The sequence below is a fragment of the Ostrinia nubilalis genome, chromosome 23 (genome assembly GCF_963855985.1).
Source record: "Ostrinia nubilalis chromosome 23, ilOstNubi1.1, whole genome shotgun sequence".
In the NCBI taxonomy this organism is placed as follows: domain Eukaryota; kingdom Metazoa; phylum Arthropoda; class Insecta; order Lepidoptera; family Crambidae; genus Ostrinia; species Ostrinia nubilalis.
This window is the reverse complement of record NC_087110.1, coordinates 3,140,309-3,156,962: the sequence shown is the minus strand read 5'-3', so window position 1 is coordinate 3,156,962 and position 16,654 is coordinate 3,140,309. Positions and strand designations below refer to the sequence as shown.

General features: G+C 35.9%; 1 protein-coding gene across 1 annotated transcript; it reads right to left on the bottom strand.

Moving 5' to 3' along the window:
- Positions 1-2,547: 2,547 nt before the first annotated feature.
- LOC135083242 (juvenile hormone epoxide hydrolase-like) lies at positions 2,548-9,487 on the bottom strand. Its single transcript, XM_063977981.1, has 7 exons — positions 9,315-9,487; positions 6,287-6,475; positions 5,096-5,347; positions 4,590-4,736; positions 3,951-4,296; positions 3,343-3,577; positions 2,548-2,852 (listed from the first exon to the last, which is right to left on the bottom strand). Exons 1-7 carry the CDS (start codon positions 9,432-9,434, stop codon positions 2,639-2,641), a joined length of 1,503 nt encoding a protein of 500 aa, XP_063834051.1. The 5' UTR covers positions 9,435-9,487; the 3' UTR covers positions 2,548-2,638.
- Positions 9,488-16,654: the final 7,167 nt, after the last annotated feature.

The window sequence follows — 16,654 nt, the reverse complement described above, 5'->3', positions numbered from 1 at the left end:
ACTTTTATTGAAGAACGTAACTTATCCATACAAAATTAAAAGAAAGAACAACTATGAAATTCCATCTCCGCCCGGCCACGGCGCTGTATAAATTTAACCCTTAATTTGGCAGACTCATTATTTATCAAGAAATAAAAATACATCGTCGGATTTATGTTCTTAGGGTTATTTATAGGTCAGAAAAAAATATATAAAAAATCGGAACTTCACCAAATAGAAAAAAAACAATGTTCATCCCAATGAACACTGCCAAATATATGGAGAATTTTAACTGTTCATTGGGGTGAACATTGCCAATTTAAGGTAGCGGCATTAAATTAAAACAATTGTTCATATAAAAAGTTAAATTAATAGTATTAAACGCTTTTTGGTGCACAAAATAGTAAGAAATTAACTATTACCATACAATTTTGTGTGATCGTTGAGGTAAAACAATGTTTAAAGTTTTTAAAGATAAAAAATGTTTTTTTGTTCATGTAACTTAAAAGTGGACAAGTCGCACAAAATAATAAAAAAACAGCTCCTACATTTATAAAATATATTCTTCAGGGTTTAAATAAAAAAGTAAAAATGATTTTAATCAAAAATATTCTTTGGAACTACAAACTTTGAATCTACAAACAACCGCTAAATTAAAATATGTAATTATTTTGCATGAAAATTTAGAAAACAATTATGTCCACTTTTACAAGCAACAAAACATTATTCTGTTATTACATTTCATGCAATATACAGTATCAAGCTGCCAACAACCCAAACAAAATAAAAATTAACTCTAAATAAAGAAATTGGTCCACTGCAATAAAATTAAGCAAAAATAAACGTTTGATAGCCTATTTGACAACGTTCACTGGGATGAACAATCAAACATTGCTGGTAATTTGGCAATGTTCACTGGGATGAACACTCGACTTTGACCTGGTATAGCATGGCTTATTTATTAAATGAGCATTGTAAATCAATCAAGTTATTGAGCATGAACACTATGCAATACGTTAAAACCACTGTCATTACTCAATTATAATAAAAAACATGTAAAGCTTGAATAAACACCTTGACACTAAAGCCTGGTCTCCGCTATGTCGGCATTTTGGCTAAAATTAACGCTTTCAGACTGTAGCTAGCACATAAAAATATTTTTCTACCAAAATTTAAGTATATTTTCTAGTGAAAAAAAAAACTTACCAGTAATTAAGACGTATGCACTCGGCATATTATTTTTTTCAATTTAATGTTCATCCCAGTGAACAAAATCAAATGAAGGGTTAAATAAACCCAAAACAAAATGGCGTAATCCGTCTTGGATCCAGTTTGAGACCGACATAATTCTGTCTTGGACAGGGTTGTCCGTTTTTGTGTTATTTTTTAACATCCATTTACCTTTTTTGAACGCGGATTAGCCCACGTTATTTTCACACTATCTAATATAACAAAATTCATATTCCTGAAAGAGAAGTGGGAATAATCCCGTATCGATAAAACTGATAAATAATTGTGGGTTTCCTCTTATAAACTTTTCGAAAAACCACACTAAACGCTAAAATAATATACCTAAGACTCGGTGCTTCAATGGGCACGTTCAGCTTTCGGCCCAATTGAACACTGTCATACCTACAAATGACGCTTCATTACATCTGACATCAGGGTTGTAACTCTATCACAAACCACACTCTACAAGACAGATTACGTAGATCATATTTTCCTCAGTGGGTCTAGACAAAGTGCACATTTTAATCGCAAACCAGTGGAAAAGCCTTTTTTTTGTATGGAGTTTTGACGGATTCGATTTTCGATTCGATCAAAAAGTGCACTTTGTCTAGACCCACAGCTATAGGTGGACTTACATTCAGAATCGAAACAAGGACCTCTGGCAGTTCAGCTGGCTGGCTGATCAGTGTGTAACTTGAGTTATGAACTGTCATCGCATTACACATTTACACAACGAATAAACATACAATCGAATTGAGAATCTTTTTTTCTGAAGTCTGCTAACAATCGCCAGTGCTAAAAGCACCCGTACCACACACAATCTGTCTGTCGCTCGGAGATAAGTAGGGGGTTGGGGGCCCACCTGAAACGTCAACTGAGTTGACATGTGTCATTTTATACGAAAAATAATGCGACATTTGCAGGATATTTATTTTTAATTGCTGGCAGTAACGTGGAGTTATAATGTGGCAGTTTAGTGTTGGTTAAATAAATGGTGCAGTTTTGTAACTACGAAAGTAGTCAAGAAGTTTGCAAAACGTCATGGAATAAAGTTGTATGGTCAACTTTTTGACCACTTTGGGTGTCACGAACTATATATTTGACGTTGACTGTACAGATAGCATATAAAGTTAATAATCTGTAATAGCTTCCTATTGTGCAATAGAAGTAAGTAGTAATGTGCTGTCGACTGTACAATATAGGTACTTTCATAGAACTTGCAAGAGTATACCTACTATGTAATGTGGAAATCATTTTACTGTTCCATCTTTGTGTAGCAAGCCCTAGATTCGTTTAAAATTAAAATATTACCTTTTTCATTGCAGTAAAACACCGTACAAGGAGATAGCAAAAGTTTTAATTAAAAAACATACAATCAAGGCATCTTTTATATCCTTAAAATCTATACACATTCACATCAAAATCTCATTTATCTCGTCTTATGAAACTGCTGGAACTGCTTTACAGCTTTGAATATGTCATCGGAGAAGATGGCAGGTTTCTCGAATGCAGCAAAGTGACCACCTTCTTCAAGAGTGGTGGTTCCTAATAGGTTCGGGTATTTCCATCTGAGTATGAATTCTGGGGCGAAGAATATCTCATGCTTCAATCTAAGGGACCATGTTGGTACGTCTGTTGGTATTCTGAAACAAAATTAGGTATAAAGTGATGAAGTTCAGTACCTAGCGCTCTCACTGGGCACTTAAGTAAACCTAGAAACTCTACTCTAGGTAACTTGAGTAAAGGTCTATAGTCTGGTCGCCGAGCACGTAGAATTTTGTCCAATGACCTCAAGTCTCCTCGGCGACCAGACTTTAGAAAAGATCTCTTTCTGTTGAGGAGACTCTTTCTGCTTTTTCTTGTAATTTTTGCACTTTTTTGTTTGTTCTACCTTAAGTATTTTATGCTGTTTTAGGGCTGACTTGTAATGTATTTCTGTCGTTAATAAGTGCTAATTTTGGTCAATATTGAAAAAAGGTTTTCATTTAATTTGACGCTGCACATCAACTACCACAATATGACAGCTATCTTTGTAATTTATCTAATTTTGTAATTTAAATATGTCGTTAAATGTTTGTTTACAATTAGGCTTTTAAAAAGCGATTTAGTGTGCCAACTCTAATGAATACTTACAAATTAATAGCCGCTTCTAATTTCGAATTCACTGCCATTTCCTTATAAAGTCTCATGGACGTTGTAATCGTTCCTGGCACCCAGTACATCATGATATTGTCAAGCAAATCCTCATTTGAGAACACGTCTACAATGCCACCATCTTGTTTGTACTTCCCCTCTTTGGTTGTAGCTAAGACGAACTTTTCTAGAATGTACGCGGCAAGTCCGGCTGGGGACTCGTGGAGAGCGATACCTGCAAGAAAAACGGCAGTATTTTTAACGACTTTAAAAAAGAGGAGGTTTTCCATTCGACTATAATAATTATGTTTCTTTATTTTTGTTATGATAGACTACTAAACAATTTGGATAATTCAGGTTCATATAAACCTATAAGAGATGCAGGAGATTATCTATCTTTGACAGCAAAGAAAAATCTTATGGGATGAAAACAAGGACAGATAAAGCCAAGTCACATAAGAAGGGTTTAGATTTGGGTTGAGGTTCAATTTTTACAAGAAATAAAACAAAGGGAGAAGAATGTAGATATTTCCAAAGTTTCAAACGCTTGATACACATACTGAAATGAATACTACACTTATAAAGAATATACCTTAAAACACACTTACCAAGAGTATCAGGCTTAGTAGAATGCATGTGGAAATACCCAGACTCCTCCAAAAAGAACTCTACCTTATCCTTTACCGGGTAGAGTCTATCTGTAAATTCTTTTTCTACCAAAGATGGCCAAAGTCCACCAAGGATCCAAACTAGAACGGACAAGCTAGACTTGACATAAGGCAGGTTAGTGTGGAAACCAATAACTTCTTTGGGGAATAAAGTGGCCATAGAAGATCCGATGATATGACCAAAATCACCCCCTTGGACGTAGAACTGGTCATGGCCAAGGCGCTTCATCAGATTTCTCAAGATGACAGCAATCTTCGTAGCTGATAAGCCTTGGCGAGTAGTTGCCTGGAAGAAATAGTTGAGAATTGAGAAAATAAAAGAACTGGACCTCCATTGCTTTACATTTGGGTGTAAATAATCATCATCATAAACTCATAAGTCTCTACTGCTGAAGGAAAATCCTCTGTAATTTACCAGAAGCAAATAGAGGATTTGAATTATACTCCTCACGCTGTCCAATCCCATTGGGAAGTGTTCGCATAATTATTTGTTTCTTAGTAATTTTTTACGACTAGTATTTCTATTACTCTGTTAGAACTACACTCCAAAACAAACTTAATCATACTTTGGTGACTTACATCTGAGAAGCCAAATCCTGGAAGACTTGGAGCGATGACTTCGAACACAAAATCACACCCGGGTCTGACGGTCGTCAGAAGTGGAAACGCGTCGTAGAACTCACGCACTGATCCAGGCCATCCATGAAGAAGTAGTAGAGGTAAGACCTTGAAGATAACAATTTAAACAGTAATATACATTCTTGGAATAGTGATAGGACAAGCTATAATATTGGTAAGTGTGTAAGTGCCCTGAAAATGGTCTACATGCTAACAAAGAATTAGAATTTGAATAGGTATAACAATGTCAGCAAGAGTCATGTTTGTTAATACATACCTACTAGATTGAAAGGGCAATTCAAGTTGGCTGTCCATATTTTAAGCCTTCAAAAACTGTCTTCAGAAATCTACACAACCACATAAATTACATCAGGTCATAACATAATTGTTACAAAATACCACTGACTTATGATAGCTTGCCTGTACACTACTTTTAAGTCTATTCAAATAAGAATTTCATACCATACCTTCACATTCTTTTCTACTTTCGGCTTCACATGCACGAAGTGTATATCCAGGCCTTGGATATTCGTCTTGAAATGGTCGAACTTGTTCAAGAACCTCTCTCTCTCAATGAACTTATATCTGAAGACCCAATCGGCGAAGAAGGCTGCGAAGGCTTCAGAGTTGACTCCATAGGTCCAGCCAGCGTCGGTGAAGGTTTTTGGCTTGACGAACTTCCGGTACTCTTCCATCCTGTATTGGAGGTCTACTATCATCTGCAATAGTAGTTAATAATTGAGCTATTTTATAGATATATCTTTCTATGAAATTTCCTATCTCGTGTAAACGTGACTTATCCCACCACACTTTCCCACCACTGCAACTCCTGTATAGCCAAATAACGGCCACTGCTGGCCAAAGGCTTCTCCAAGGATTTACACACCGACTGGTCCTGCGCCAGATGTATGCAATAATTTCTGTCATTTTTTTCTATAATGATCATCATCTCATCATAATCTCAGCCATAGGACGTCCACGGCTGAACATAGGCCTCCCCCAATGCTTTCCATGTTGCCCGGTTGGTCGGCCTGCGTCCAGCGCCTTCCTGCTACCTTTATGATGATGATTCTATAATGATATTAAAATGTATTCACACAACATAATCTATCCTGGCTAATCAAGTTTGATACCACTTCACTTTGGAATTTATTAAGCTTGTCCAATACTACATTCCAGTTGTATCAGAGATTTTCAGACAAAATACTAAATCTACTCGTATTGCTGACAAAGCGAGGTTAATTAACCCTCATTCTGATCGGCTGTGGCTGCAGCGCTTAATGAGCGGTTAGGCTGGGAACAGGCGAAAAAATGTTAGACAGGTATTACAGACATCTAGCTACTCGTATAAAATGCAATAGGTAATAGCTTTATTCTGAAGAGAAAAACGTAGTATGATCGTATGGTACACGGTATTGTTTGAGGTCATGCCGAGTCGGGGTCAAGGTCATTCTATCCTTCTTCTTCTTGTCGTGTCGACAAAAATCTACACAGTGTCAGCCCAAAACTCCGCCACAAGAGTGACGTTGTCAGAGCCTTCATTAAATCTTCCTGCGTGCAGTTGTTTGGGTACGCAGGGCACGACATCATTGTCATCATATCCTTTTCTAAGTATATGTTTATATGTGAAATGTGAAAGTTTGTAAACAAATACTCACAGCTTCAGAGAATACAATCCTGTACGGTCTCACAGCAGTGCTGATGGAGTCTGACTGTGACTCGTTGGGGCCCCACCACTCGTTGTAGTCAAGCTGTGGTAGCTCAGGCACTGCAGTCATGTTCTTGTACATTATGTACAGTAGCGCTGCTGTGACTAGGGCCAAGATCGAAGATATTTGGAGTGCGCACTGGGAATAAATAAAACAGGTGATAAAATATAAGAGGAAAACAGCCGAAATTCCACTTGTTCTATAATTAAGTACTCTTATAGGAATAAATGTGGCGTTTGAGACCCTTTGTTCATAGTTTGAGGTTTATAGTATGTACCTATTAGGTCAGGATTCGACTAGCACTTGCCCTCGTCGCATGTCACATAATATCTTAATGGCATAGAAAAGCATTAATTCAGAAAAACAGCAATTCTGTTGGATATGATGATATTTCTACAATGATTTTGAAACAAGTTGCGTTTCATATTGCTCCGATTCTGAGCTATATTATTAACATATCGTTCAGTGAAGGCGTATTTCCGACTTCACTAAAATTTTCAGTTGTTAAACCTATACTCAAAAAAGGTGATAAGACAGACCCCAATAACTTTAGGCCGATAACATTAATTCCAATTATATCAAAAATTTTCGAAAAAGTAGTTCATATTAGACTTACTGATTTTATCGATAAATATGGTATCGTGAAAAGTGAACAAAACGGTTTCCGTAAAAATTATAACACTACTTTGGCCAATTTTTCTTTAGTTCATTCTGTAACACAGAGTCTTGATAAAAAAATGCCTGTGATAGCTTTATATCTTGATATGAGCAAAGCATTCGATTTTGTTAATCATGGGAGGCTCATATCAAAGTTGGAAAAGTACGGTGTTAGAGGTACTGTAAGGGATTGGTTTGTTAGTTATCTAGAAAACAGAAAACAATGCGTAGAAATTAGTAAAACGGAAAACAGTAATGGAAAGGTGAGACAGGTAAACTATAGATCAGAATACAAACTTAATAAATTTGGAGTTCCGCAAGGAAGCATTTTAGGACCAACCTTATTTGTACTCTATATAAATGACTTGCCTTCCATTACTAATCACAGGACTATATTGTTTGCTGACGACACAACTTTTATTATTAGCGCCAAAGATACGGAAGTACTGAAGAAAGAGGCGCAGGTTACAATAAACAAGGCAATGAACTGGCTAAAGGTAAATAATTTAAGGGTTAATATAGAAAAAACTAAAATGATGCAATTTAAAACTTATAATTCAAGAAGTACTAATATTGACATTACCCATGCTGGACAACTGATTCAGCAAGTCCCGGTGATCAAATTTCTTGGTATTACAATTGACGAAAACTGTTGCTGGAAGTTTCATGTTGATAGTGTATGTGAAAAGTTAAGTTGGTTTGTGTTCGTACTCCGTAAACTTAGAGAGACAGTCTCGGTGGAGGTAGCCTTACAAACATATCATGCCTATGTCGTCTCAGTACTGCAGTATGGTCTTATCATATGGGGAAACTGCACTGATATTGTCATGGTATTCAGAGTCCAAAAAAAATGTATAAGGGCTGTCTGTGGTGCTAAATTTAGAGATTCTTGCCGACCACTGTTCAAAAAAATGTCACTATTGACTCTTACCTGCCTATACATCAAACAGATTTGTATATTTGTTAAAAATAACTTAGGTCTTTTTTCAGCAAAACAGGTGGTCACTGTAAAACAATTGAGGGAACGTCCTATAAACCTACTTCAGATTCCCCTTTGCAGGTTGACAATGGTCCAGAAAAATTGTTATTATATGGCCATTAAAGTTTTTAACTCATTGCCCGCGGAATTAAGAGGGCTTAGCGGATCTCAGTTTCAAACCAAACTGCATGCATGGCTTGTGGAGAGGTCGTTCTACTCATTAAATGAATATTTTAATTGTAATTTAATGTTAAGTGACATACAATAAGTACATTATTATCCTGAGATGACATTTTCAATATGATATGACAATAATTATTCAATATGACATTCTGTATTAGTTTATAATTTAATTAATGATAATTTATTAGTTTTCTGTTTTTAATCAATTAATGTAATATGACATGTTAGTATTATTTTCGATATAAAGTCTACTACTCTTTTTAATATTTGCACGCTTCCTAGTTTGAGCAAATTTCAGTGAAACCTACCAAATCTATGTAAGACCACTTATGTACCTGGAATTACGCAAATAAAGAAATTTGATTTGATTTGATTTGATTTGATTAAAAATTATGTATTTCTGTATCAGTATGAGTAAGTATAAGAAAAATGATCGGCTCTTCATTTTATAAACTTTCCTGCGCTATTAAAAATCTTTTTTTGGCGACACGACTATACTTTTATGACATTTTTGTCACTCTTACGCTATACTACACTATAACTATTTTCTCGTGTAAAGCTACCATATATCCAGTTATATTTAATCACCTAGTACTACGTTCATTGATGATAAAAATTAAATTATTGACAATTTTTAATGGATTTTTATTAATATAAAAAACATCTCTTATGTTATCGGTAAACATAATTATCGGGGTGTCAGTGTCAGAAACATTTTAGGGAATTCGCAACGGATTTGGGACACGTCAGTGTTGATTGGAGTTATTTTTATTAACTTCATAATTATATTAAACTAATTAAAGACCACCGTTTTTCCTTTTATTATTTACACAGGATAGTGTGACCTATAAGATTTTTTTAAATAAATTAAAGATATTATCAAACTTTGTACAAAATGTTGCATTCTGCATACATTATGTACCGAAAGAAATATTAACAAAAAATCTACCTACAATTTGATCCAAAAAACCGTACAATATTACGCGAAGGAACAGTCTGATTGAAGTTGTATAAATTCAACTGTTTCAGATTTAAATGTAAATCATTAGCACTTGATTTTGTGTGTAAAAACTTTATGAGCTGAAATGAATATTTTTTTAACTTCTTCTATGAAAAAGGAAAAAAAAGTACTAGGATGTATCTTATTAAACAACTTACGTCTAAGCTGCTACACTTTTTTCTTTCCACATTTTTTCTATCACTCTTTTTTTTCTTATCCACACTTTTATCCTTCTTAGAAACTTCTTTTGTTTCTTTCGTCTTTTCTTTTTTAGCCATTTTAAACACGTACACACTAATTAAATAACTAATAATATCTGTGTCGGGTAGCAATGCCCTTTTCTTATCAGGTTATCAGTTGATAAATTGATAACACTGTTACTTAATAAATTAAGGTGTGAGTAATCAGTAACAACTGAAATCTAAGAATTAAACAAGATTATCCGCAGTCTATTTTACGTTTTGATACAGGTTCGATTTCTAAAATGATTCATTTTGTTTTTGTTTGTGCCTCTACCATAGTTCAAAATAACAAATACGTGTGGATAAAAAATAAAATATGAAAGAATAAAAGTATTTTTTTCATTTATTCGGGGATCTTGTTAAACCTTGATCAATAAAGGATTTTGACGTGACCACAGAACGCATCCAGTGTGATCCTTAAGGTTGACAGTTCCTTGACACTAACAATAGTTCCAATAAACGCTGAAAAGTTACACATAACCAAAATGTGGTATTTAGTTTTCTTGGGTAACAAAAATTAGCTTATACTACATAACAGAGTTCTGGGGTCTGATTTTTTAAAAGTTTTTTTTTTATATTGCTCTACATTTGGTGATCAGTTCACTCGCACAAATGCAAAGCTCCGCTTACGTCTCACGAACTATTTAATTTTATTTTTATCCTGTTTAGCACATCTCATAAAAAGGCTACTCAAATAAAATAATGTTTGCCGAGTAAAAAGTAATATAAATAAAGAGCACAAGTAATATCGTGTAACGCAAACTGTTCGTAGTAAACGCTCCCACACATCTTCCATTTGGTACAGACACACGAGAGGGCGTAGAGTAGTGAGGGAACATAGAGATTTGGGTAGTAAAAATTAATAAAACAAATGTTTAATTTTATAAACATTTTAGTTTTTAAGTGGTGCATCTCCACTTATGTTTTAAACGCCGACACTGATTGGTTATTATTGCCTCAAAGTCAAGTTTAGCGTTTAAAATATTATTTTAAGAATTTTAAAAATCGATTGTCTTCGATGGAAATGAACAGCAATGTCTCCGTAGCTCAAAGGCTAGAGCATAGAGCGGTAAGTGAAAGGTCGCTAACGTAGCTCTAGCAAGAGCAAGCTGAAGTGAGCCGCCATGGGTAGGGCACATAAAACTCAGAACTGACAGCCGATGGAGCAATAAGGTTCTGGAATGGGAGCCACTTGCCACATACTGGCAAGCATATTGTGGGACGTCAACCACAAAGTGGACAGTTGATTTTATAAAGCTAGCAGAAAGGCGCTGAATAGCTACCAACTGGCCAATCTGGTAATCATTAAGTGAGGTCTATGTTCAGCAGTGGACGTCTTATGGCTGAAAATGATGACGATGATTAAGATTTTCTGCATTCGATGTGGGTTTCACCAAAATACTTTGGAAATCTCTCACGTCAGAAATTTTTAAGTGAACTAATTTAAAACTCCGTATTCTCTGCCACAACCTACTCTGTCTCCCAACCGCATTCAGGAAGAGTCTCGCTTATCTGCTGACTGACAACAAATTCGCGGCGCATTTTACCTGGACTCATATTTTAAAGCCATGAAAATATTCCAGCATTTCACAGTGCAGGTACCTATGTAAATTAGGACTATGGAGCCGTTTGGTATACAGATTTCAGAGCAAAACTGTGTGCGAGCTTGAGATAGGAATGTGACAAGGAATAGGAAAATGGAATGGAATGGGAAACGCCTACCATTAACTTTAAAAAATATTATCATCTTTTCTCGTAACCCAAGTGTCATGTCGGTTAAAATTATTGTTACCCACAAAGCTGATCTAAATATACCTAATCTATATAAATAAAAGCGTAAGGTCACTGACTGACTGACTGACTGACTTACTCATCACGAAATCTCAGAAACTACAAGTGCTAGGAGTCTCAAATTTTGCATGGGGATTCCTTTTAGAACGTAAGTGCTCATTAAGACGGGATTTTGCAAAATTCAATTCCTAAGGGGGTAAAACGGGATCCACGCGTACGAAGTCGCAGGCGGCCGCTAGTTATGAATAAATTCTTGCGTAGCGACCACGGACGGACGAAGGGCGAAGACGTAGTTTACAGGGGTCCCACTTGGTGTACCTACCGACAATTTGATGAAGGTTTTAGGAGATACTTAGATGCAGGCAGCGCAGGCACTTCGCCACAGCTAGCTAGCTAGCAGTGGACGTTTTTTGGTTGAAACGATTTTTTTTATTACAGCGAGAACGTTGATAACAATACAGGGTGGAATTTTGTAATGTCACCTGGAGAGAAAGTATACTCTTAATACTGTAGACAGAAAATTTTACTGAAAGAAAACATTCCTTTAATTTTGAAAAGAAAGAAGAAGAAAATTCACTACCATACCCTACAATTTTACGGGCAATGTATTTAAAATTCAGGGTGTAATTTTTAACAGATTTAGTTGGTTCGATTCCCGGGTGTGGCAAGCAAATTTTTGGAAATCTTTGAATGTAGTTCTATTTCTTTTCTAAAATAAAGGAATGTTTTCTTTGAGAATTTTTTTCTATCTACAATTAAATATTAATAGTACTTTCCCTCCAGGTGGCATTACAAAATTCCATCCTGTATAAATTCATTCAAATGATTTATTGTGCAGGATTGTACCCGTGACCTCTGGGGTAGTAGTTTACAAAAACTTGTTTACCTTTATTTCAAATACGATGCAAAGCTAAAAAGCTCAAAGCAACTACACTTACAATTCATAATGAAAAACTTGTATTTTAATTTTCTTTAACTTGGCTTTTGTCCGTAAAGAAAATTCTCTCGAGAAGTTGCGGGAAATTCTGTATAATATTTCGCTTTTGCTATTTCTTTCCTACTTTGAGGCATTTGTGAATAAAAATAAAATCTAAGTTTGTCATTTTAAACACGAACTATTTTGTATTTATAACCAGGTCTTATTAGGGCATTTAAAAAAAAACATACAAAACACTCCGATGTGGCGTAAAACTTTATTATTTGTATCAGTCGATTTTTTATTTCATGCTTAAGTGACTAACGCCCGTATTCACAAACGATCCTTGCTTAAATGAAGCAGCAAATCGAACGCACAGCGTTGAATAGAGCTTTTTGATTGGTTCGTGTGTCACCCTGTGCGTCCACGCGTACTGTGAGACCTCATAGTAATGTTTGTGAATACGGGCGTGAGTAATCCGTCGTTTGGACGCAAACAATAGGTATTTATTGTCAAGGTACCTTCATTCTTGAACTTTCATGAGCTACCACACAATATCTAAAACCCGCATTGTTGGTAAAGAAAGAGGTTTAAAGCAACAGATTACGAGCAAACCCAGTCGCTTGGAAATCGGAGATAAAAACCTAATGTACTGAACCTAATGGGGACCGAGGTGAAAATGTCCTATATCCACTAAGGCTGAGTTGCACCACCTAAATTTAACGGTAACTATGACGATAACCGGTGCTTTTTGTATGGAGTTTGACAGATTTTTGACGTTTGTCAAAGTTAAAGTAAGATGGTGCAACCCATCCTAAGTGAGCTATTTGGATGATCTAGAGAGTACTTTTGGTAATGTAGTAACATGCTTTCAGATTTGGATTTTATATTGTCTTTTTTATCCACAGCTAGGAAGGTCTTGGCCATCATCATTTGATGAAAAGTGATGATCAGGTTGAATGTGGAAGCAAGCTTCGCTCAGAATCCTCAATCACAAAGGAACTGGCTATCTTACTACCGCTGCCGAAATACAACAATGCTGATAATTTATGTTATGGTGACAGACTTAGGTAAGATGGTACCCAGGCGAACCAGGCCTACCACCAACCAAATCGAGTAGTAAATTTTCCCCCACGGGAATCGAACCCGGGACTTATCTGAAGCAGGAGGTCTTGCCACAAGGCCACAGAGGCGGCGATAGGTTAAATTCCAGTATTTCGACCAATCACAAGACTTCTGAATTCTCAATTTAGATGCTCATCTTTTGAAATAAAATCTAAACAACTCGATTCAGAAATGGGCTCAAACTTTTTTTTTAATTAAATTGTGCTTAATACAATGTTCAAATTGCTAAACTCTTGCTTGTAAACTTTATATTATTATTACGAACCGTATCATTAGACTTCGTTTCATAAAGGACTTTATTTACGCGTCCTGCTCTGCCGTCCTGAAATCCTGATTAAAAGCGTTTACAGTATAAAATTGCAGCACGATTCAGTTTCAAAACTAGTTTGTGGACTGGCAAACTTTTTACAGCGTTGTTTACAATGTATAAACCTAGATTTTACGGCCGTGTGCTGGCGGTAGATAGTAATAAGCCGTTAAAGAATATGGCCACACCTCTGGATTTACGTGAAAATTTAAGTTCGTGTTTCATCATAAAGGTAAGTTCATATACATACAGGGTGTGGTTTTGTAAAACAACCCCCATCTCAAGTGTGGTACACATGAAAGTAATTACAAGAAAAATATAAATAAAATTCTAACTTTAATAGTAAAAAATCTTGTTTAAACGTCTTGTTTTGTTGTTGTTCTTCCATTTTGTTGTGTCAAAACTAAGTAATTATTCTAAACATTGATGCTGTTCATTCGTTCGTTCACCTATTAGATTCAAGTTACAAGACATTTTGAACATTCATTTTCTGTATCTAAAGTTTACAAAGAAAAAGAAGAAGTTTTTTTTTATGCAGGACAAAGCAGGTATTTGACCGCAATCGTACCGGGTGTTAAGTGAGATGCAATCTAGGATGATACATATCTGCCCTGTAATTCACTTTCGCCTTGAAAAGGCCCGGATTGTAGTGTTAAGGAAAGACAGCAGGTAGCGATTTCGAAATAGTATCTATCTACAAGAACAAATCAATTGCTTCCAATAGAAAATAGTATGAAAATGAGCAAAAGTTTGTTTGTTCCCGTTTCGAATCCCGCGCGTGACTGTATCAGAGTTCGTTGTTAATACAAGAGAGCACATCACACTATACATTTTTATTGCAAACTCGCCTCTATCTCAACTACATAAGATGCATCAGTGTTAGCTTGATGTGCCTGTATAAGAGACAGTATTTTTAAAGTGTTTGTGTTTTCAAGGAACGTGACTATGGAATAGCAATATTTCTATGGGAAATTGGATACCACGAAGATAGCTAAGTGGTAAAGTGTGTCGGACAAAAATTGAGCCCCCTTTTTATCGAGTGGGCTATTTTGGTGTCTCTAGACATTGTACCAGGCTATATTTACGAGTAGCATGATTTAGTTTGATTGCATCACAGATTGTAAACGTTAAATGATTCAGTGAAACACGAAATCGAAACGATACAGAATTCTAGACAAAATGACCTTTGTCAAGGTTTTTAATATTTCGCTTTGTAATCCTCTACTTTAAGCCGGTATGTAATCCAACAAAACGACACGTCACTTGAAATGGTTGTGGCAATATAAACACATTACTCCCTCAGGTGCTAAGCCGAGCTCTTACTTAGTCTAGCGCACGTTGCAGGCTGTCATGCAACTGGATGCTCTGGAAGATGAAGCGACAAAGGAAATTAAGGTGAAAATGTATCAAACAGAACTAGTATCTTCTGACTTTATTTCTGGCGAATAAGTGCCTACAGTTTGTTTATCAAGTAGGTATTATGGATGAGTTATCATCATCATCATTTCAGCCACAGCACGTCCACTGCTAAACAAAGGCCTTCTCCAATCATTTCCATAATGACAGTTTGGTAGCGGCCTGTATCTAGCGCTTTCCTGCTACATTATGAGGTCCACCTTGGTGGTAGTACCTAACAAATCTACGAAGAAAAATAATGAGTCGTCAACATCATCATTTCAGGCAATAGCGTCAGCCAAAGATCTAACTTTGTGGGATCTTTCCCAACATTCTTCATTCGTATTTTTCATCTTGTTACATAGTGTCCAAAAAGTTACAACACAACCTTAATCAAAGTAAAAAAGACGTGTTGACGCTGACTGTACCTATTCGTTCTGTTATGAGCCTCAGAGGATTTGGGTTTTTAAAAAAAGAACACGAGATTAATAGGATAAGACAGCCGTCTAGTTCGGATGGTGGAATGAGACTGGCGTGGAGATGTGAGGGATCGCAGGCTATGGATCGAAAAGGATGAGTCGGCAAAAGGCGAAATGTCGAGTAGGCAATATAGGGTGCGAGGGCTATCTGTAACACCTCCCGGGGGTAGACTAAACATCGGGGTGAAATGAGCGATGTTTAGGAAAAAACGGAAAAAGGTAAGTATTTAGGTTTTACACATTTCTGCGTATACTAGGAGATGGGATTTCTTCTGAATCAGGATGACGTTTAATGATCTTCAAGGGAATGGCTGGTTCGGGAGTTGGAGGAGCTGGAGCTGGTTCTACAGGTAAGTTTTCAGGATTGGCGCGAGAGGATCTCGGGAAAAGGTAAGTTAGACGGCTGCGCGATTTAATGCATAAAAACATTTTTAAAATGCAAAATATTAAAATTATACATATAACGATTATGAGTGTAATCGAGTAATGAGTTTCGTATTTAATAAGGGGATGTTGATTTAAAATTTTATCAGTTTGGTCAGATATCGACCTTAATTTTGATTTCGTTTCCAAAGTAAAAACATCTAAATCAATATCTTGTAATTTCAAGGGGACTTCATCATTACTGATTACATTTATAAACTTATCTAGGGTACAACAAGATTGATTTATAATATTAAAATCTGGTTGAATTACAGTAGTGTTGATTTTTACATTATTAAATTTAGGTATTAATTTCGTACTTTTACAGTAGGCTATACAATTGTTTGGTATTGTAAGTATTCCTGTGCCAATGATACTTATTTCTAGGATTTTCTGATTTGGGCATTCTATATATAATTTGGTAATTTGGGATTGTACATAAATCCAATTATTATTGTAAAGTGGTGTCCATAAATCTATGTTTCCGTGGACGAAATCGGTTTGACACTGCACTGGTATAGTTTTTATTACACTGATCATTAATTCACTTTCACAACTTGGATTCGCACTAACGGGGAACACAGTCATGACGTCACAGATGTAGTCGCTCGGGCTTATCGCTATGCATTCCTTCAGTGAGTCAAGGTTACAATATTCCGATCTGTCCTTGGTCATTGCTATGTATCTGTTGCTAGGTATTATATAAGTAAAGGAATTATGTTTTAACTTATCATGTGGTGTAGGCAATGCTATACTATGGTACAAGTTAAATTCTCTCGGAAAAACTAATGGTATTCTTAATACAAACACAATCTTGTTG